The sequence below is a fragment of the Trachemys scripta genome, chromosome 7, assembly GCF_013100865.1.
Source record: "Trachemys scripta elegans isolate TJP31775 chromosome 7, CAS_Tse_1.0, whole genome shotgun sequence".
Taxonomy (NCBI): domain Eukaryota; kingdom Metazoa; phylum Chordata; order Testudines; family Emydidae; genus Trachemys; species Trachemys scripta.
This window is the reverse complement of record NC_048304.1, coordinates 57,988,196-58,010,157: the sequence shown is the minus strand read 5'-3', so window position 1 is coordinate 58,010,157 and position 21,962 is coordinate 57,988,196. Positions and strand designations below refer to the sequence as shown.

The following is a 21,962-nucleotide window of genomic DNA, read 5'->3' as shown; positions in this document are numbered from 1 at the left end:
TGACCTTTACTTACTATAGAGGCTACAGACTCCAGAAGCAGATGCCTAAAACTTTGTGGTGCTTTGAAAAGTAATGATGGCAAATAAATCCTAACTTACGTGTTTATACCTCAGGCATTTAGCTCACCAGATAGGAGCTCTATGGCTTTTTGAATCCAGGGTGGGAGTTGTATATCTGATGCCACATATATTCACTTGGCTGGCAGCCATGATGTTTTCATGTATCCATCCGCATGTTGTTATAAGAATATTATTTAATGTCTCTTGCCTCAAAGCTCAACTACTGCTGAATGTGTGCTTTCTCAAACTACTGTATACTATATAGAAGGAGATGATAAAAATGTGTAGTAAGTGGAGGGAAGGAGGAGAAAGCCAGAAATATGAGAGAAAGCTCTCACTGTGCCCTTCACGCACACCACTCGGCTTCAGTAAGTAGCACATTTGGTATCGTGTGCAACTTTGAAACAAGAAGGTAAGGAGATAGAACCAGCAACAACAAACTATCTGTTGGCTTGCTGCAACCTGCCTGCAGCACTGGACATTGAATCTGGGGCAGGGGTGGAGCCCAAAAATCTGGCTTCTATAATCTCTAGATACCCTGCCTTTGCTAGTCTGGTGTATATCAACTTGGGAGAGGTTCTAAGTCCCTTGTCGCTTTCCTTTCCTTTTGGAAATCAGATTTTAAGGCTAAGCCTATGGACATCATAGGGTAGGAAATTGTAAGAAGGAACTTAATCTTTCATATTTGTCTGTTTCTATACTTTCTAGTATCTGCCAAGTGTTCTAATTCTTAAAAATTAGCACTCTGAATTTCCCTGTCAGTTAAGACCATGGTATTCTAATGTATGATTTGAAATATGAATGTACCTGAGTTTAGCTAAATGCTTTATTTTCAGAGAAATACATTATGCTGAATGGGTTTTCCTAGGACAACTTGTTAGGGTTGTCGGTCCAAATTGGTGTATCAAAATAGTAAAAATGAACATTGTTCCTAACAAGTGAGTTTTTTTATTTTTATTGTTTGAGGAACACGCAGAGCACCTAACCAGGTTAGGGCCTAGTTGTGCTAGGTGCACCAAACTAAATACTCCTCTTCCTGCTCTGTTTTAACCACAGTACTTTCAGGGAGAAACTAGCCAAGGACATTTCTCCTAAAGACAGCCCAATCTTTATTCAACTTTAAAAAAAATGGATTGTCTGTAAGCAAGCAGGAAGCTCATGAGGCCAGATTTTGTGTGGGTCATGGGAGAGTGGAGGAGGGAAGAAAGGACACAAATCAAGCTTTCCTTCCAGTTGAGCTTGATGTGAAAAGGTTCAGAATAACCCTTAGAACATTAGCATTTTCCAGCTTGCCAGCCAAGGAAATGCTTAAGAACATAACGTTCATTGTCAGCTGTTTGTCAGCAGTAGAGCATCTTGTGATTCAGGAAATTGATGTTTCCTGCTTGGCCATGGCACCCTTACAGACGCTCCAGCTAGCCCTTAGCTGATGTCTTTTGGGAGGAAGGCCAGGTGCCTCTGTAAACCATGGAAGATGACAGCTTTAATTTGTGATCATATGATTGAGACACATCTGGCTCGCGCAAATATGAAATTTGGCATGCTTTGTTATAATTACACCTGTTTGACCGTGATAACTACTTCCTGGCTGTTAGTTCTTTCCATGTCTCTCTTGGAGAGAAAATACTTCTGTTAAACTTGATAAGACACTTGTATGAATCAAACCCTATAACCTTTTTAATGTTCCCAGTGTTTCACAGTTAAATATTGGAGGTGTATTAATAAAATAATGCTTGCTAGAAGGAAAAAAATTAGGTATAAGATTTAAAACCTGTGTATTTTAGAAGATGGTGTGATGTTACATTATTTCCAGTGATCAGTGCCGTTGATTGGCAAGCTGTGTTAGATGTATTTTTTCTTGTTAGGTCTAGCGGTATTAGTGTTTCCTTTTTCCAAATGAGATTCTTTAGAACCCTAACTGATCCTATTTGTTTTTTATTTTAAAAAACAGACCTAGAATGTCAAATCCACATGGGTGACCCTTCCATTTTCATTTATGGTGAAAGCACCACTTGGGATGGATAGAAATTTGGACTTCCCATACATGACAGTGTCTAATTAATGGGAAAAATGATCAGCCTGTTGTCTGAGTCACACAATTAACAGCTTTGGCCATGCCAGCAGGAGACACTAATGAAACTGGATGTTGACTCTTAGGGGAAAATATATAGTGGGTGCAAAACAACTGCATACAGTACAATAATTTCCCAGTAGCTTGGCTATATTCTAATCTCATCCTTATCATTTCATGGTGTGAACATCAAGGAATTCTTGTTTTCACTTAAGAAAATTACTTTTGATGTATCCTTTCATACAGTTCATATAATGCTTTGTCAACGGATGGACTACTGGCTTTGTCTTTCTAGTTGTGTGTGTGTGTACGCTACATTGATAGTTTTTGGATAAGTACCTTGATTATAGTGTGTGAAAACACAAAAGCTTTATTTTTTTTCCTCTTTTCAGTGGTGGTTCAGTTTATAACTTATACACAGATGACGACGAAGAAACAGAGGCATCTCCTTCTGGCCAACAGATTATTGAGAACTCGATTACTATGAATAAAATGAAACTGCTCAAGGCAAAGATGGAGAACATGAATCTCAGTAAAAAGGTGAGGTGGTGATCTCAGTACCCCCACAATAAAATGGTTCATGCCTTCCCATTGCAGGTCTTTCTAGAGTGCTGATTAAATACATTCTGGTTGTGCTCTTGGATAATGTAGGCATAAAGGGCATATCTTTTGGTATTCATTTTGTTACATGGTGGGCTGAGGCGCAAGTGGTCTTCGATTATGCAAATAATAGTTTAATCTGGACCCACTGCCTCAGCATTCAATGAATTCAGTGCTGTATCATGGATTGTTTCACCTTTTAATGCTTCACTAACATAAGGCTATTTAATACTTAATTCTACTGTTTTGTAGTAATGCTATGATGTTCATAAGTACAGTCAGTAAGCAAGTGGTGTCAGTCCCAGGATATGAGAGGCACAAGGTGGGTGAGGTAATATCTTTTATTGGACCAACTTCCGTTGGTGAATTGGACAAGCTTTTGAGTTACACAGAATGTGTAGCTTGAAAACTTGTCCTTCCACCAACAGAAGTTGATCCAATAAAAGAGATTACCTCACCCACTTTCCTTAATCAGTAAGCAAGGTGATTAGCTGCTGAAAAGTATCGATGCCTTTTTAATTAGAAAAAGTATGAACAAGAGACTGAGGCACTAGGCTGGGTTCAGTTCCCACCTCTGCAGTAGAACTTAGGTAAGTCACTTTAGTCTCTGTGTCAGTCCCCTTTATCTTCTGTGCCGGGTCAATCTCTTGCTATGTGTACGTACAGCCCCTAGCACAATGGGGACCTAGTGTCAGTTGGATTCTCTAGATGCTACTGTAACGCAATTAATGTCTTTTTTTCCCCTTTGAAATAGCCTAAGAAGACTGTCAAGGTGAAACCTCGTCCACCTATAGCTCCTCGACCATCTAGCAGTTCAGCAGCAGCTGCTCGCCACCGGTTTTTAAGAGTACTCCCCCACATTGGACAGTCCTGCCTACCTCCTCCTGGGAATTCATATCCCTCGGAGTCTTCCCAGAATGCACTTTCAGCTTTGGCTACTTTGGCCACTGCTGGTAGAACAATGCCATCCATTACTAGTGACTTTCTTAAGGAAGATGACAACTGGGAGAGCACCTCCCGGTCTCAGTCAGTTAATAGCATTCGACTACCACCGAAAATATCTCGTGTTGAACTAGAAAATGCAAAACTACCTACAAATAACTTCCTTCCCCCTGTCCCATCGCTGCCTATAAATTCAGAAAAAGCTTTAGAAAATGTGACATCCACAAATGAGGACGATCCTGTCTTGTATCCACATCTAACAAACGTAGAACTGTGTGCAACAGAAGACAAGCTTCTACCTGAAACAGATGCTTTTGCTTTGTTAGCAGAAGCAAACACTGCTGAACAGTATAGTGAATTATATGGAATAGGGAAGGTAAACCCAGAGCTTGGACTGTCTGATGGGGATGACGAGTCTAAGGCTGTAGAACAGCATAGCAAACCCATTACAAAAATCCTGAGCGCTACAACAATGGAGGCTGGACTTCTCAACACTCGTGAACTAAGTCCTCAGAAGAACACACTCTTGTCACCTCTTCGGTATTCAGCCCAAATGGCACATCACAGTTCTCTGAAACCACAGACACAACCCAAATGCTTTGAGGTCGGTAACTTGAGACCTGCTGCCTCCCCAAATCTGCTCCGATCTTTGGAGGTCCGCAATATAGCAGACTCCTCTTTTCCAAGGACTACAAGATTTCGTGGTGTGAAGGTAGACTCGCCTGGCAAAAGACCCGATATCATTTCTAAAATGGAGGCTAGGGACATCACAGAGGTGGCAAACAAGGCATCCAAAGAACCTGTGGGTTCTGTAAATAACTTAGAATTTCTAGCTTCGCTGGCCCGAAGCACAAGCAGGGAAAGTTTACAGAATTCCTGCGGGACAGGCAGGTTTCGGACTTCTGGTATTGCACTACCTACGAACCTCCAGTGTTTTCAGGAAGAAAGCTTTAGGAAAGCCTCTCCCCCAGATGAAGCTGCTGAATACTTCCTAGTAAGTACCAGTATTTCCTGAACAATTGGGGTTTTACTATAGTCTCTAGTAAAGACTGCCAAAAAATGCCTATTTTTCAAGTTGGGGGACTATAAATCTCATCTCACGCCATCAATAGTTCAGACTGTTTTTTTTATTTCTTTGGCACCTTGATTGCATGTTTAGCTAATGGGTTTCTAGAGGCAATTTTCCTACAGATTTACAGTAATGTTAAAGTACTTTTGGTTCAGAATGTAAACTCCTTTACTACTTGTAACTCTGCTGGATAAATACTGTATGTGTAGAAATGTCCTCCAGCTATTCATTAATTGTGAGCCATTTTAAAGGCTGCCTTGTAACTGACACTGTATGTGCCTAACCACAGACTTTTAATATGCTGTACCACATTTCTAATATGCCGTATAAAGTACGGAAAGACTATTAAACAAGGTTTGTTCCATGTTAACTTGAACTTCATATACAAAATACTTCATAGCTCTCTTCATGCGTATATTGACTGATACAACATGAGCTTCAGACAAGCTGATATGAAATTGCTTAATCTTTTATTTGTTTACCATCTGTCAGTAATTCCACTTAAAATATTCTTGTTTTTAGTCTGCCCATGGGCTTGGAATGAATGGAAATGTTGCAGCTACAGGGAAAAGAGTAGGTAAGTAATGTGAATTTGTTTAAAGAGCTGAAGTTGACTGTTTAAGTCTCTTCCCAGTTATCAAACATGCAAAGAGCAAGAATTATACCTTTGTAGGGCATAAAGCTTTGAAACACTCTCTGTATTAGATTTTTACAGAATGGTATTAAACCTGAATTTTTTGAGTTGTACTTTCATACATGGAGCTCATTCTGGCCTTGGGTAGAATTTGGGACTCAAGAGAGTATTCCTGGCTCTGTCACTGCCCTGTTGGATAACCTTGGGCAAGCCATGTACCTCTATGTGCCTCAGTTTCCCCATCTGTAAAATGGGGGTAATGATGATGCCCTCCTTTTTAAAGCACTTTCCATCAGTGCTATATAAGAACATGGAGGTGGTACTATAGCTGTGTTTTAGCTGCATTATTTTTGTTGTTCACTAAGCGCCAAAGTGTTCTGTATCGTCCACAAAAATACACATGTTCTCTGCACTGAAGAGTTTATCATGTAAAGGGGCTGATCCTGCAAACAATTATGCACCTATTAAAGTCAGTGGGACTACTCACATAGTGAAGTTACTCTTATGTGTGCAGGACTGGGTCCTGAAAGACCTTGCAATAGGAAATGTGGAGCAGGCGAGGGCAGGGTGGGAGTTGAGGGTTACAGGTAAGGTCCCGAGTTTGGTTTGTCATTGGAGCAAACATCACACTACTTGTGTTAGTGGGGAGCTGTGAATGTCCAGTAACTACTGAAAATCAAGCCACATGTTTAATGTCTAGATATGGATTGAGACGCCTGACTTGGGGGAATCCAAGCTTGAAAATGTTGATCTATATGTCTAATTTAATAAAATAAGCTCTTACCTGTTGCTGCCATCTTGTTCCTGTATGCTTCCTAATGCCTGGCTGCCATGTTTTCCTTGCCAATACTCACTTTTCTTAGGGCAAGTTTACACTTAAAACACTGCAGTGGGGCCACTAAAGCGCTTCAGCAAAGATGCTACTATGCCGTTGGCATAGTTAATCCACCTTCCCGAGAGGTGGTAGCCATGTCGATGGGAGAAGCCTAACGCTGACTACAGTGGGGGTTAGGTTGGTATAACTATTTTGCTCAGGGGTATGGCTTTTTCACACCCCTGAGCGATATGGTTAAACCAATGTAAGTTGGTAGCGTAGACCTGCTCTTAAAAAAAAAAAAATTGCCTGTTTGCTTTGTTTTATCCCACTTTTTTATTAAGATTTGTTTATTGCAGTATTTTGTATTTAAATTGTAGCCTTTCTACTTAACACTGCCAATGATTTATATAATGTGTGTTTGCCTAAAGATAGTTTTAAGAATAGCTTAGTTGATGCACACTTCATTTAGAGTTAATATACTCTTAATACTTGCAAAAGAATTTCAAGTGAGCAGGACTAATTTTAATGCACTGTACTTGTAAATGATTCAGAACCTTTTACATGTGTGTACTGTTTTTTACATGCAAGTACAGTTGTAGGTATCGTGGTAAAATGTTAGTGTTCAGAATATTATTGTAACTTGCAAGTGTCTTGTATTTGGATATCAAACAGCATTAGATATTCTTTAAGGGGAGTATTCATCTCTGGAGAAGTTCCCATGAGTAATGTTCTTATTTTTGGTTCCATTTTGAATATTAGTATATTTTGATAATCTGAATGTTAAACGGTCATTGGTGTGTGATTAAAACTCAGTTGTATGTAAACAGATGTTTCTCTGAACAATTTGTGTAGTTCCATTGTTGGAGAACAAGAACAGTGTGCACCTGGTCTAGTTCAGTGTATGTAAGTAGCTCTGCCATCTGAAACAAGTCTAGCTATTTGTTGGGGACAGAGGTAGAAGGATACTGCTACTAGCTACTGTTGCTTTAAGGAATGATTGCTCCAGCACACGGCCTGATAAGACCTCACCAGATCTGTTGTCTCTGTGAACCTTTTTCCTTAAAGAGTCATTTATGCATCTCAGGGAGTGTTTTGCAGAGTAAGCTCTTCAGTGATGAATACCATTCTTTCTCACAGTCCTGGAGATAAGCTTCTTGGCTATATTTAATTCCTTATTCAAGGAAAGTATCAGTGTGTTCATTTTGTCTTCAGACTAGCTTTAATAGTTATTTTTGTGTTGGCTCAGTAAATTCATCTTTTAAAAACTCTTAAACATTTTTCAATAGGTTCTTGGGAAGGCCTCTACTGGCTTCAAGCTTTGCATAGGTTTCTGGTACAGGCAAGACATCTTAAGAAGTTAGGACTGCTGCGTTGGGGTTGTATAGAATATCTTTAGTTTTTCTAACTTTCAGAGCCTGCAGGCAATCCCCAAACCTACATGCAAGTCCAAGGAACTCACAATAGCAATGATTCTTGTTTACTTAAGAGTTAAGAAATCAGTTGAGCATGATTGATTCTTTTCCTCTTTTGCTTCACACCCTTCACAGTTGTCCTACAGACTTTTCCTCCACCTAGCATAACGTTGGAAAAAGTGATGAGCAATAAGATCTAAGATCTTAAGATATATTTGTGATGAATCAACTAGAAGATCTTGTTCCTCAAAAGGGAATCATATGACTTTCACAGTTACAACTGTTGATGAGCTATTGGCAGAGGCAGTGGACACTGTCTTCCTTCCACTGCTGGTGGCGTTGTTGGTTAATCCAAAGCTGCATTAATGTCCAGCTGAGTCCTTAGCTCCCATCTCCAGTCCAAAGCGGGTATGTGTGCGCTATAATGGTACTCACCAGGGTCAAGGAAGCTATTGCTTATGTAGTCCACTCCAAAAAATGAGTTGGGGGGGGGTGAGTATTTTGTAGGACTTTGTACTGTTTTCTTCCCTTCTCCTCTGCGATCGTGTACAGCCGATAAGGGTAAGTGGGATATTAAGGTTTCTCCTCCATCTGGACTTACTACATGGCTGTATATACATGCTTGCCATAGCGCTTGCACTGTCAAAGCTTGTTTGTTCTTTTCTATGGCACCGCTCTTGGTGCTGTTATCTGTGCCAGAACAATGTATTTGACTGGAAGGGCCTTACAAATAAAATATATCAGGTTTTCTTTAGTTGGGGCGGGAGGGAGGGGTACCTGGTAGACTTTGTACATGTAGGTCATATAACTTTGTGAGAACACTAGCTGACTCTGTAACGCTTGGAACATCCATCATATGAGCTGTGTGTACTGTATTGTAATCTCCAGCTATTATTGGTTGCCAAGTAGCTTGACTTCTGATATGTTTGTCTTTTAACTCTGCAAACAATCTTGTTTGCAAACTGCTTGGGTATATTTAATAGGCTCTTACACAGTGTTCTCCTTCATCTGCTTTGAAGCATTTTAAGTGGTTCAAAGTGGCAGCATTTGAATAATCAGATAAAATGAAATTGAATGCACTTGGAAGATCAGATCTAAGCAGGCTTATCAGAGACTGTCAGTGTCAAAGTTATTACCAGGCATTTATTTTTCAACCATTTGTGGCACAACATGGTGAACCAGGTGCTCAGGAGCTATAAACTAGCAACACTGTCTTAACTAGAGCTATTTATGCCAGTTTACACCAGCACAGGGTCTAGCCTGGTGCACGGTATGCCAGTTGTTTTCAGCCTGTGGTCCGTAAAGCCCTGGGGGTTCGCAGACAAACTCAGATTTCCAAAGGGGTCCGCACCTCCATTTGAAATTTTGTAGGGGTCTGCAAATGAAAAAAAGGTTGAAAACCACTGTTACGCCAATAAACAGCATGTCTTGCAAACAGTTCCAGACCTCTGAGAAGCGGAGAGGCTGGTGTTGCACTGTGCAGAGCCTTGTGAGATTTCCTAGGAAACGAATTGCTAATGGTCTCCTGCAGTGTGTTGTGCTGCAGACTTCACACTTCAGTGGCTGATGTTACAGTAAATTTGTCAGCCAGGTTAATCGCCTTGGAAAGAGCAAGACACTAGTGAAAAAGGCAGTTCCCAAACTGTACTCTGCAAATAACTGATGGTCCATGGAGGGCTGAATAGTCACATGGTGTTGGCTTCTCTCATTTCCAGCTGCTGAACAAGCAGCAAGGATATTATTTCATTGCAGATGGGAGGGCATTTGTCCATGAGGCGCTCTCTTTTTTGAGTTATTTTGGGGCAGTTCTCTGGCCTGTGCTATATAGGAGGTCAGACTAGATGATCACAGTGGCCCTTCTGGCCTTGGGATCTATGAATCAGTATGGTCCACAGTAGGAAAAATATTTTTAAATCCACCCTGTTGTATAAACCCTTAATATTATATACTGCTCTCAACACCATTCCCAAACTGGGCTAACTGAAACCTGCTGATAAGTGTCTGGGGACAGAACCGGCTCCCCAAAATGGAGCCCAGTAAATTGAGCACAGTTTTAGAGGATGAAACTGGTAGTGTGGACTAGCTAGATCTAGAAATAGGTCTTCCATGCCAAGCAGCCATTGCTTCAGTGGGACAAACTCAGCCCTTGTGTGAGCAGGCACAACTCCCACTCACGCACTGGGAGCTATGTCAGCTTAGCTTAGGGCTGAATTTGGTCCACTGCCAGTTGCATCTGAAAAGGACTGAGTATTAGAAACTAAGCTGTGATGTACGTAAAGTACTTATGTGATGGCTTGTGCTGTGAGCATCCAGATACGATGGTGATGGATGCAGCAGAAATGCATTTATAATCCTCTGTATAGGTTGGTATTTTCCTCTCCTGATTGCTAACCATCACTTGCCACATGGCATCATACAGTAGGTGTGCGTGGACAAGGTGACTGACTAAAGTGTTCAAATCTCTCTGGTGAAGGGGAAAATGAGTATCTTGTCATTTCATGCCTACTTTTCCTGTTACCTTGCAATATGTCTGCAAAACTTTAAAATGTTAACTTAACATATCCAGACACCTGTTACATTATGATATTTAAAGGGCAAACATCTCTGAATTTACTTGCTGCTGCATATGCTATATACTGGGTACATCCTAATGATCCACTGATTCCACTGGAAAGTCACCAGTGGTCAAGGCATTCTGTTCCAGTCACAAAATAAAAACATACACAATGCATCAGGGAGACAGACTTGGAGCTTCACTGCTTGGTTCTGCCCTTCATTAATGTGAACTTAGACCAGTTGCTTAACCTCTCTTGTATGTCAGGACCCATAGCCTACCTCCACTTTTCTAAGATGCTGTGAGGCTTAACTGATGCTTTTAAAACAGACTGGAGCCCCATTTGAAAGGTGCTATGTAAAGGCAAAGTATGTTCTCTGGCTGTGGGACTAGTTGAATATCATCTCTTGAAATACAAGTGTTCAACAGCAAATGTAACTATAAAATCTGTTCATTACGTGTTTTACCTTTGAAAGCAGGTGAAGCAACCCATCTCCCACCTGTGAATGGTTCAATGCAAACGAAAAAGAAAACTACAAAGCACTGCTTTCTCTGTGGCAAGAAAACTGGATTGGCAACTAGCTACGAATGCAGGTGGGCTGAGTATATAACAAGTGGTTAAAATGTGTGGCTGTGATCAGACAAAAGGGTGTGTGTGTGTTGAAAAGTACAGTAATTCTAAAGCTGGGTAAACCACAAGGCAACTAGTGTTCAGAACAAGTTGAGAGAATTGTTCATGACTTAACTGTGATAAATGAGGTTCAAATAGAGAATGTATTCTCTGTTCTTGGGGTATCCATCCTGTGCCCTTGCAGTCAAGAGGTCTGGGCTCACAGGAGACTTTGGCTCGCTAGGTGTAGCCAAGAGAGCGTGATGGTAGGGAGAATACAGACAAGTGTGAGAAGAACTTGTCTAAGATTCCATCATCAGTGAGAGAAACTTAAGAACATATATTTGTAGCAATTTGGAGAATACGCTGCTTTGGTTGGTACTTCTGTGTAAATCTGCCATTGACTTCGAAGTTGTATGCAGAGGTGTTATAGCTGTGTCAGTCCCAGGATTTAGAGCGACAAGTTGGTCCAATAAAAAATATTACCTCCCCAACTTCTGTTGGGGAGAGGAACGAGCTTTTGAGCTTAAACACAGCTCTTCTTGAGGTCGCTTGAAGAGCTCTGTGTAAGCTCGAAAGCTTGTTTTTTCTCACCATCAGAAGTTGGTCCAATAAAAGATATTAGCTCCCCAACTTGTGTCTCTGATTGACTTCTAGGGTTACATTCGACACTGGGGTAAGCCAAAACAGCTAGCTAGCAACACCTCTTTATTACTTTGTATTCAGCAACGTACTGTTTTTAAATGTTCTATTTTGTGTAAAACAGCAGTTGCCACTGAACATTCTTCCATTTATCCTCTGTTTTTAATTAGCTTTCATGAAGTCAGACAATCTAAAGGTGGGGAAAGATAAAGCACTAAAGTTTAAAATGGTGGTTGGGCTCTCCTTGTTTGTTTTGTGTGATCTAAACATACTGAGGAAAAAAGAAAAATGTGTTAAACTTATTCCCTCTCAAATTTTACCATTAATCCATGTGCTAAATCAAAGCAAATAGATATGGTCAAGGTGATAATGGTGCACGTCACAAAAAAAGAATGGGGTGGGGAGCGGGGAATTAGCAGAAGAAAATATCAAAAATTCAGTACTAGAACTAACAATGTTAGTTTCCGAGGCAACTTCCTCATAATGTAAAAATCGGAGGATTTGATGCAGGACGTGCTAAAAGAGCATTGGTGTAATCCAAATCATAAAAATAAGCTACCTTATCTATGAGCCATTATTTGACTGGGTTTCTCTGCTTTATTTCCATTCCAAGTAAGAAAGATTGGAAGGCAAATGAGTCTGGGTGGCCTTCACATCAGTAAAGCTATGGATGTTTTTGTCTTTAGATAAAATTTTACCTTTTTTCATCCATGTATCTTGCATTCAGTCATGCTCTCTCAAATCAGGCTTCATATTAAACAGTTAAAGCAGCTAAAGAATTTAAGAAATTGACAGTAAATCCAAAAGAACCTTCAGTGGGTATCAAGGGAGAAATACTGGCATATAGATCTTGAGTCATTTTCCCAAAGTATGATTCCCCCCCCCCCAACCCCCCCATTTATTAGAGTTGTCCTGTATTAGGTCTTCTAAAAGAATTTTAACTTTAACTCCCTAATACAGTGGTTCTCAAATCTTTTTTCCGCGGACCACTTGAAAATTGCTGAGGGTCTCGGTGGATCACTTAATGATCTTTCCAAATGTTGTTTGTACTGTTAGCTAACTATTGTAAAGCACTTTGGATAAAAACACTATATAAAAAAACCTTAATAATTAACATTTTTTTATTCTACAAATAAAAAGACACAACTCACATTTTAATATCAATAGTCTTACCTTTCTAATGCAATGGATGTGCCCTCTCTCCCCTGCCATGGCAGCCCCTGAGCTGGGGCTGGGAAGGGGTGGGGGGGTCTCTCCCGCCACGGCAGCCACAGAGCTGAGGCTGGGAAGGAGGGTCATCGCTCCCCAGCAGCCGCAGCCCTGGAGCTGGGGAAAGTCGCCTCATTCTCTGGCCACCGCAACCCTGCATGTCCCCAATTCCCCCCACCCCCTCTTCTCACCTCACTGCCCCCTCCACCTACCACCTATTCCCTCCACAAGGCCACTATCTCACCTTACATGTGCATCTTCTCTAGGGTCCAGGCACCTAATTAGTGGAGCTATGCCTGTGCAGCTCCACTAATTAGGTGGGTGGCCCTTCATTCTCTCATGTGCGGCCGCCCAGGCACACACCTTAGAGGGAACTATCTGTGGACCATCTGAATGGAGCACACAGACCACCCACAGTTTGAGAAGCTCTGCCCTAATACAATGATAGCATCTCAATTTTGGGCTTCCCCGCCTGCATTCTGTCTTCCCATTAAGAAGTTCTGTCAGCCAAAATATCAAACTTGGCTCCAGGAGAATCTGTTCTTTAGACTCTAGTTCCTGAGTAGCCTCAAGTTGTCTTAAGAGAAACCCTAGGAAACACCTGCACCAGATCAGGCTAATGTAAGGGTATGTCTACATCACAGAGACTATGCTAGCATAGCTAGAGAGCCATAGGTATGCCAGCATAACCCCATAGTGTAGCTGCAGCCTGCACCGACAAAAGGGGTTTTTCCAACAGTGTAGGAACACCAGCTCCCTGAACAACAGTAGCGAGGTCAATGGAAGCATGCTTCTGTCAGCATAGCTGTGCCTACAGTGGGGATTGGGTTGGCAAAGCTAGATCGGTCAGGGGTGTGGATTTTTCACCTAACTTTTCTCAGTGAGGCAGAAAATCTCAGTTGCAGCTGCTGGCACTGGGGACTGACAGAAGGATGAGGCACTACTTCCTAACTGATTCTCTGAACACTGTTGGCTTTGTAAAGATTTTGGAAGTTACACGTTTCTATATTGAGGGAATATCTTGAGACTCCTGTAGAATTAGATTAAGTCAGGGGTAGCCAACCTGAGCCTGAGAAGGAGCCAGAATTTACCAATGTACATTGCCAAAGAGCCACAGTAGTATGTCAGCAGTCCCCCATTAACCCCTTCTTCCCCCCCGCTCCCAGCGCCTCCCACTCACTGGCAGACCAGCCGATCAGCACCTCCCGCTCCCTCCTCCTCAGCTGTTTCGTGGCATATAGGAGGCTATGGAGGGGGAGGAGCGAGGGCACTGCAGGCTTAGGAAAGGGGGCAGGATCTGTGGCAGAGCCAGGGGTTGATCAGTGAGCACCCCCCATCACATTGGAAAGTTGGCGCCTGTAGCTCAAGCCCTGAAGTCAGTGCCTATTCAAGGAGCCGCATATTAACTTCTGAAAAGCTGCATGTGGCTCCGGAGCCACAGGTTGGCCACCCCCTGGATTAAGTGGTCTGCTTGAGCCTGAAAGTGTAATGTTGTGCAGGTCTCCCTCCCCCCCCCCCCCCAATGGGGGAAATCTGTAACCCAGCAACAGGGTCTGCCACTCCTGAGAACCTACAAAAATCCAAATGTTCCTCTTACAATGGAATGACAACCAAGTATGGAATGTAATTACACAAGAGAACTTCCAATTATAGACCCAGGGAATCAACCTATAAAATCAATACATCAGCATAAAATTCTGCAGGAACATTCTACAATGAACCCAGTTAACTAAATAGAGTAGGCGTATAGCCTAATCAGGTCTTAAAGATGAACACATTACTATCAGATGCAAACTCAGAAACCTCCTGAAATAAGTACTTAGGACTTTACATTAGTTTTGACAGGCTGTTACACTTCCACTGCCTTGGCAAAGGGCCACAAGCAGTGGCTGGGGAGAGCTTATGTCAGGGTGTCTTGACGGGCTAGCTACTTCCTGCTGACTTTACTCAAACTAGAGATTTGTGTGTGGGGACAGGAGTCAAGTAAGGGTAATGCTCACGTTCCAACTCGAGCTAACTGCTGTGAGGACACCTTTAGTCCTTTTTCCCTAAGCAGCAGACTACAGTGTGCCCTTTTTCCTTTTGTCATGCTAGGAATTTTAGCTAGTCAAGCTGTCAAATTCTAAGGCAAAAACATTCCCTTTTCTTAACTCATCTCTGCTGCTGCTGTCAGGGGAAAGGCAATGTTTGTCTCGTGTAGCAGAATTGTAGTTGTGCCTCCATGTTCATCCCAGTCTGTGATGGAATGGTATTTGTGGCTGGATTTTAAGAGGTAAATAATGGTTGATTTCTGCCCCTTCCCCTCCTCTTCTCCTCTCCCCCCCACCCCCCGCCAGCTCATGGAGTACCTGTCTAGTGATTTGGGTTCACTGAAAGAAAGGGGCACTGTGTCAAAGCAGAAACTAGCACTGTTGGGCTGAGCCTGTGTCCTGACTTCAGAGAAGAACACAGGGAAGCCCTGTGTTGGCTGAAGTCATTTGATAAGATGATCAAACTCCTGAATTTCACCTGCTCACATTCTGGGATGGTTCTATAAAGCTGGAATGATTGGCGTTAAGTGCCAGAGCAATGCTGGGTACCTTTCTGCCAGCTCATACCCAAAGCAGTCTTTTCCTTGTCTCCCCATGGAAGAGAGCTGCAGTGGTGACCCAGTAATGGGGGGTGGGAAGGAGGAGGAGCAGTAACTCCAAAAAGAAGGGAAAGGGCACCTTCTGAGTGTGTCCGAGAAACAGGCTCTCGGAAGGTGAGTCCTAATGTTCTGTGTTCTTCATTCTTCAGGTGTGGAAACAACTTCTGTGCAACTCATCGCTATGCAGAGACTCACACCTGCACCTACGATTACAAGAGCGCGGGGCGGAGGTACTTGCAGGAGACTAATCCCATCGTTAGTGCACCAAAGCTTCCCAAAATCTAACTATGGTTGTGCTGCATGTGGCTGTGCTGCCATGGCGGAATTGTATTACATTGAGAGAAGCAGCATTTGCTTCGACTGCATTTATTTTGCCCTGCTCCATATCTAAAGATTTGCCAAGTAACAAAAGCACATGAGGATGCATCTGATTGAAGAATAATGTGAACACTACTGTAGCTGACACCTTTATTCTTTAGTGAATCAAAAGTTTAAAAAGTAGTTTTTAAAAACTTACACTATGATTTTAACTGTTCTTGCACGTCTTGTGTTAAGTGTTTTATATCTGAAAATGCTATTTCACTAGACAAGTCTTTAAAAGATGCACTTTACTAAGTTTCATATTTACTGTATAACCAGACTTGAGGGGGTGCTGTAATGAGGGTGTCATGTAATGTCTCTGTACTCTACCTTGTGTTTTGTCCATTGTGTGGTATCTTAAGTTATTTCACTAGGAAGTCTCCCCCTTACTTCGAACCACCTGTCCAGAGCTTCAAAGAGTGTGGTACTTTCTGCACTTCTGTTCCGTTCAGTTTGGCATTCATATACTGTGTATCCATTCTGCAAATAACATATCATGGTAATCACACTATTTCTTAAAATACTACTCTTTATATGGCAGTTTTTTTAAATAGAGAATTCCCTTTGTTGCCATTAAATACAAGGAACAACTTATTTTAACTTTTTTTGTAATCCTAGATTTTTTAAAACTTCACAACTTGGTTTGTTAAGATGTTGAGTGCTGTTACCAGAAGAAATTCTAATAAATATTAAATTTTATTCTGGTTTGCATGCGCTTATCATAAACTCATACTAACTTTTAATATTTTACAGGGTGCTGGAAGGGAAGGGAGGTTCTCAGAAGCTTACAGCATTGCCCTACCTTTGTTATCATTTGAAATCAGTGGTAAAACTCCCCTTTACTGGGAATAGCTAGGCCAAAATTGAGCATATTGAAAGTCTCTCTGTCTTGCAAACAAGCCAGTCAAACCAAGCAAATCTGGGTGTTACCAATCTTCAGCAGATGTTTAACACACCACGCAATATTGTTGGCAGCCTTCACCATCTTATGCCAACATCACACTGGGTCAGCTTGGTACTTGTATGGGAGACCTCCAAGGAACACACAGGTGCTGCAGAGAGTAGTGTTAGAGCATCACCTGCTGAAACCATTTCTTCTTCTACTCATTAAGTATTAAAGCATCCCAGTCTGGTCGGGGTACAATGCTACTAGATGTTGCCTGATTTAGGAGGTTAATAATATCAATTTGGATAGTGTGGGTTTTAGGCTCGCCAGTCTGTCTGATCAGAAGATAAAAAGGTTCTTGTCCTGAATGGGGCTCCACAGAATTTACAAAGGACAGGAAGCTCATACTGAGACAGATACAGCCTTAAAGACTTTTTATTAAGATAAATGAAACAGTAATTAAATAGTAAAATAATCAGAGTTACAAAGTTACATTTGTATTACTGCTATTCAAAAGATACATATGGTATTATATGCTACAAAGCTTTGGTTAATATACTCATACCCTTCCTTGATAACTTGGTGTTGAGAGACACAGGACGAGCCTCGCCTCAGGCCGTTCAGGTTCCTCAATTCTTCAGTGAGAGGTGCAAAGCTTAGAAGAAGCTAGAGCCAAGAGCTATTGAAGCTAGCTTAGAGTTTACTAAACTACCTTAAATTTAAAATCAAAACCTAATACACAAAACTAAGAACAAAAGCATAGGGAAACCAAGCTTAGCCTAGTCCCCTTGGAACTTAGAAAGTTTTAAGAAAAACAAGTACAGGCTCTCTAGCAAGGCCCTCTTTTATAGGGCACAGGTGTCTGAACCCTCCTCCTATGCCCAAACTTCATTTCTCACCATAGGCTAGTATGTTCGTATGTATTGATGACATGTACATACATATTAATGACATTAGATCATACACTCACTTTATTCTTGTTTTCCCGGTTATTTCGTTTTTTTCCTTGTGGTGTACCTGTGAAGTTTGAGGATACAGACTTGGAAACCCCCTACGCCATTCTACCATTATCTATCTATCTAGGTGAAAGATCCCAGGCATAGATATGCTAACTTTGCCTTAGCTCAACATACAGAATATGACCTGTAGGTTCCTTGCATTACTATCGAACTTACTTTAATATAACTCTGTAAACCTATTACAATAAACCAAATACTTAAACTATAAGAAAAGATTATATAAAAATGCAAGCAAGCAGGTTAATCCCATAGCTACATAGAGGAGCCTTATTATGAATATGTTTTAAAACTCCACTCCCTGCCATGTTTGGCCATTACCATGTCATGGCACTTCTGAAGACAGGGTGTTCGGCAGACATGCAGCCAAGTTCTGACTTGGATAACTTGTCCACTCTGTCTTCTTCTAAATTCCCTCACTGACTAATTGGCTGTGGTATCCTTACCTCCTAAATGGTTGTGTAGTGTTACTGCTGAGAGTGGTAGTTCAATGGTGACTAAAGCTGAATCAAGAAAAACGGTGTTCCTGGTAGGAAGAGGGAAGCAGTTGAAGAGCTCGCTTTCTGTAACATTGCCCTTTATTGAGGGCACCTGCAGCCTCCAGGTCCTTCAGGATACCTAAATAGCAATGGCTATTTTAATAAATTAAAAAAAAAAAAAAGCCCAATCTCATTTATGGCTGTTCAGAAGGCCACAGTTGGGGTGAAGGTACAGAATGGCAATAGTGACCCATGCATTTGACACCTCAAGGCTCAGTTATGGCCACACTCTAGTAAAAACATCGAGTATAAAATACAGCTGCCCCCTTTGTAGCAACACTAATCACTGTGAACACATCACCTTGGTGCTCTGCCCTTTCCATTAAATACAGACTCCAAGTCACCCTAATATTGAAAACTCTAATATTTCAATACACATCAACATGGCATTGAAGGCTTCTGCTAGGGATTGTGCTCTTGGTCTTTTAAACTTTACAATGCCTTTTAGTAGAAAATATAATCAAACTAATACAATCCCGGAAAAAGTTACGTTACGGGAAACAAAGTTGTACAGCTAAGTGACCACATCAGGAAATGCCCCCATTAAGTTTGCATCTGCAACTGTCACTCTTCCCCTTTGTACCTGTGCATCATGCTAGTCTTAATTGCATGATCTTACTGTTTAGCAAATATAGTACATTTTCCTGATTTACATACCTATAGCTTCTAGTAATTTTTTCCAGTGTTGTATCTTTATTGATGTAGGTTTCTTGTACAATGTTTTACATTCTCTTTATTGTGAGCACTCTTCTGTATACACCCTTCTTTTAAACCAGCAGCATAGCCTTAAGTGCAATTAGCAGATAAAACCATTAATTACAAAAAGTCTATATTCCTCCTGTGTTAGAATGTATGACGGATTGTTTACCATGTAAACTTTCATATAAGTGACTTGCACTTGACTACACTGAGTAGTACACAGTGCTCCACATCTGTTGTAGAGAAATGTTAGCTTTTGTATCTGAGTCTATTTGATCATGTAATTAGATTGTACTATAAAGCATTTACACAATGGCAGTTTACAGGTGACCTTGGCTTGTGCTCCTCCCCTTTTATTTTTGCCTGCTTTAGGGTTTTACCTAAGAATTATGAGGAATGCCAACGCTGCTCTAGGGATAGACTAGTGGTAAAAACTAGTCTATCCCTATCTCATTTTCTATCCCTTGGGATGGAATTGCTCTGTCTCCTGTTACGATAGGCTTCAATAGTAAACAAGACTTGAATTGTTAATGTAAAACACACACATGCAAAGAAACCTTTCCAACCTCCTTTATCCACTGTAAAGAAGCAAAGGGTTTGTTTCCTTACCTGGCATCCTCAACCCTCATAACGGAGAGCACTGACTGCTGTGGACGTGACTCATGGCTTAGACCTGCTTGTGCCCTGACGAGTGAGGCAGTTTAGATGCCTGCTGGGCTATCTAAGCTCAATCGATGTTGGTGTAATTCTGAATCATGGTAAAGTTTGAAGGGAAAATTGTGAGGAGGCAGAGGAGACTCAGTTGATCAAAGGAGGAGGTTTTTCTGGCTGAGGGAGCTGATTGCGTGCACTGGCATGAATGAGCGAGCCCGCACCAACTTAGATTACTGCAATTCAGCTTCAGGGTGAATTATGCCAATTGTTGCCTCCAATAATTGCATGAAGCCCTTGTGTGTGGATGTAAGGTGCTCTTTAATTGGTTGGAGTGTGGGCAGTAGGGACACTGAATGCAACTTCTCTAGTGTTGTTAAGGGCTAATTTAAAGACAATCTCGGAAACCAAAAACGTGACAGAAGTCAGTATAATCCGTTTCACAAAGAGGCGAACTTGGGCAGAGTCTTGGGAAATGAGTGCCCTGCGGGAAGGAACCACTGGGATCTATTGGTGATAGTATTTGTTTCTGGTGCAGAATTCTAACTCTTCACTTTTTACAATGGAAAATTCTCTTAGCTGCAGCTTCTTGCTTCAGTTTCTAGAATATGTTTGGCACCTGTTATGCGGTTTTGAGTAAACCTGAATCCTGGGAAAGAATGTTCATTTGGCAGGAAGACTCAGAGATTGATTGCATGCATCTTTTTGCGTGATGCGTCTCTAAAAAATAAATTGTAGCACTGTTTGCTCAATGCTGAACTGAAGAAGTGAAAGTCTGCGCACATTTCTATACAGTCAATTGGAGGTACTTTCTGTACCCATTGCACTAGAAAAGGTGTAATTGCTTGTCTGATAATGTGGATTGTACTTGGTGCTTAATTTGTGATGCAGCTTTCCAGGGCTGAGCTCAGCAGTTCAGCGCCCCGGTGCCTCTGGGCTTGCTGTGTCAGTTATGAAAGTTTAAAAAAAAAAAAAAATTGCTTCAGCTCTGGCACCTAATTGCTTGAGCCCCGACACCTCTTTCATTACAAATTAAGCACTGTTTGCACTACAACAGCCAAGCACTGAGTATCTTCCTATCCTGGTCCTGTGGGAAATCATCTAGATGGTTGTGAGACAGCAAAGGCCACTAGATGTCAGTGATGTCACCCATATGAGAGCAGATGGAGGGATAAACTAGAGCAAAGTGCACCTCCAGACAGTGCAGATCGGTCTGTTTCTAGCAGTGCTTGCTCTGTTGCTGTTATGTATGGCCTGACTTAAAGCTAGTGGCTTTGCTTTTCTGCACCACCTCAGCAGAGAAGTGCAGATTCCTTTACACATATTCCAGCCTTATTAGCTAAGGTAGCTCACTGCTCCATTTTCAGAGAGCAGATCTTCATCGTGCTCCTTCATTCCTTGGCTTACTATAGGGTGTGATCTGTCTTTTCCTTTTGGTGCAGGACTCATGGATCTCAGGCAGGATATCCCCTCTGTTCTAGAGTTCTTCCACAGTGGGTTCAACAAAGGGTTCTCCACTAGCTTTCTGTGGGTCCAGCCCTCTCCCCTTGAACCCCCCAGTTGTCTGTAGGAGTGTTCCTGTGAAGTCCTACCCCAGTAACCAGTTTTCTTAAAGTGGTCTCTTACCTTAACACCCCACCCTTGCTAAGTATCTTGGCAATCTAGGTAAATGGATATTTGGATAGAGATAAGCGCACAAGCTGGGAATTGAACAATCTCCTACTGGGAATGTGATCTCGCTTAATAATAAGGGATGTGAAAAAGGCAAAATTATTATCAGTCAGTAGAAGTGAATCTCCTGGTTTGTTGGTTCCCTGAGTAGTGCCCTTCTCCCTAAACCAAAATGTATTTTGATGGGGGAGTACTTCAGGAGGAGGAGGATCCATTTTTCTGTGGCCCATCTGGAGTTTGCCCTCTGTGTGAAATTACTGAAATGAGACAGCAGGGAGTGGTGCATATGCACTGTTAGAGAACAGGGAGGAGGGTTGCATGTTGCCAATAATGAGCTATACACTACAACTACACCTAGGAAATGGTGATTTTTGATAGCTTATAAGTCGGTCAGATCTGAACAGATGTACATGAAGCCAGCAAAAGGCACTTCCCTGACATCAGGACAATTCCTCCAAATTTCAAAGTCCTTCTGCAAGCGGTGGAGGTGTGAGTTTCTTACAAAAATTCCTGCAATCATTTTTTTTTAATGGAAAATGATAGGCTGCCTTAATGAGAGTTGCTTCTACTCACCATCTATGATGAAGTGACAATGTTCTTAACGTGTTCTTTGAATACTGCGTGGGGAGTATTGACCTGGGAAGGTTGCAGGGGAGTTTTGCTGGGACTGTCTGCCTGGGGGATGGGAGACTTTTCCTGAGGGAGGATACCTGAGCACATACCATGAGAACCCAGCAATGGGGTTGGAGGCCAGGTGACACCTCTGCCCAGGAAATTGGACAAAGGCTGGGGGAAGAGCCAGGGGAGAGGCTGAGTGAGGGGTGGAGGGAGTTTCAGTTTGGAACTGGCTAGAGAAATGGAGAGGAGCCCAGATGGGCTCTGGTCTCCCAA

At 41.8% G+C, this 21,962-nt stretch overlaps 1 protein-coding gene across 3 annotated transcripts in view; it reads left to right on the top strand.

The window, feature by feature from the left end:
- The window catches only part of ZFAND4 (zinc finger AN1-type containing 4), a 39,040-nt gene extending 22,732 nt beyond the window's left edge, over positions 1-16,308 (top strand). For 2 of the 3 annotated variants that reach the window (XM_034775374.1, XM_034775377.1), the window contains exons 6-10: positions 2,524-2,671; positions 3,486-4,667; positions 5,265-5,319; positions 10,636-10,753; positions 15,399-16,308. In XM_034775374.1, the coding sequence (XP_034631265.1) occupies positions 2,524-2,671; positions 3,486-4,667; positions 5,265-5,319; positions 10,636-10,753; positions 15,399-15,534 (1,639 nt within the window). In that variant the 3' untranslated portion in view covers positions 15,535-16,308. The remainder of the gene's footprint in view (positions 1-2,523; positions 2,672-3,485; positions 4,668-5,264; positions 5,320-10,635; positions 10,754-15,398) is intronic. The other variant, XM_034775376.1, reaches the window with a different exon arrangement.
- The last annotated feature ends 5,654 nt before the right edge of the window (positions 16,309-21,962 follow it).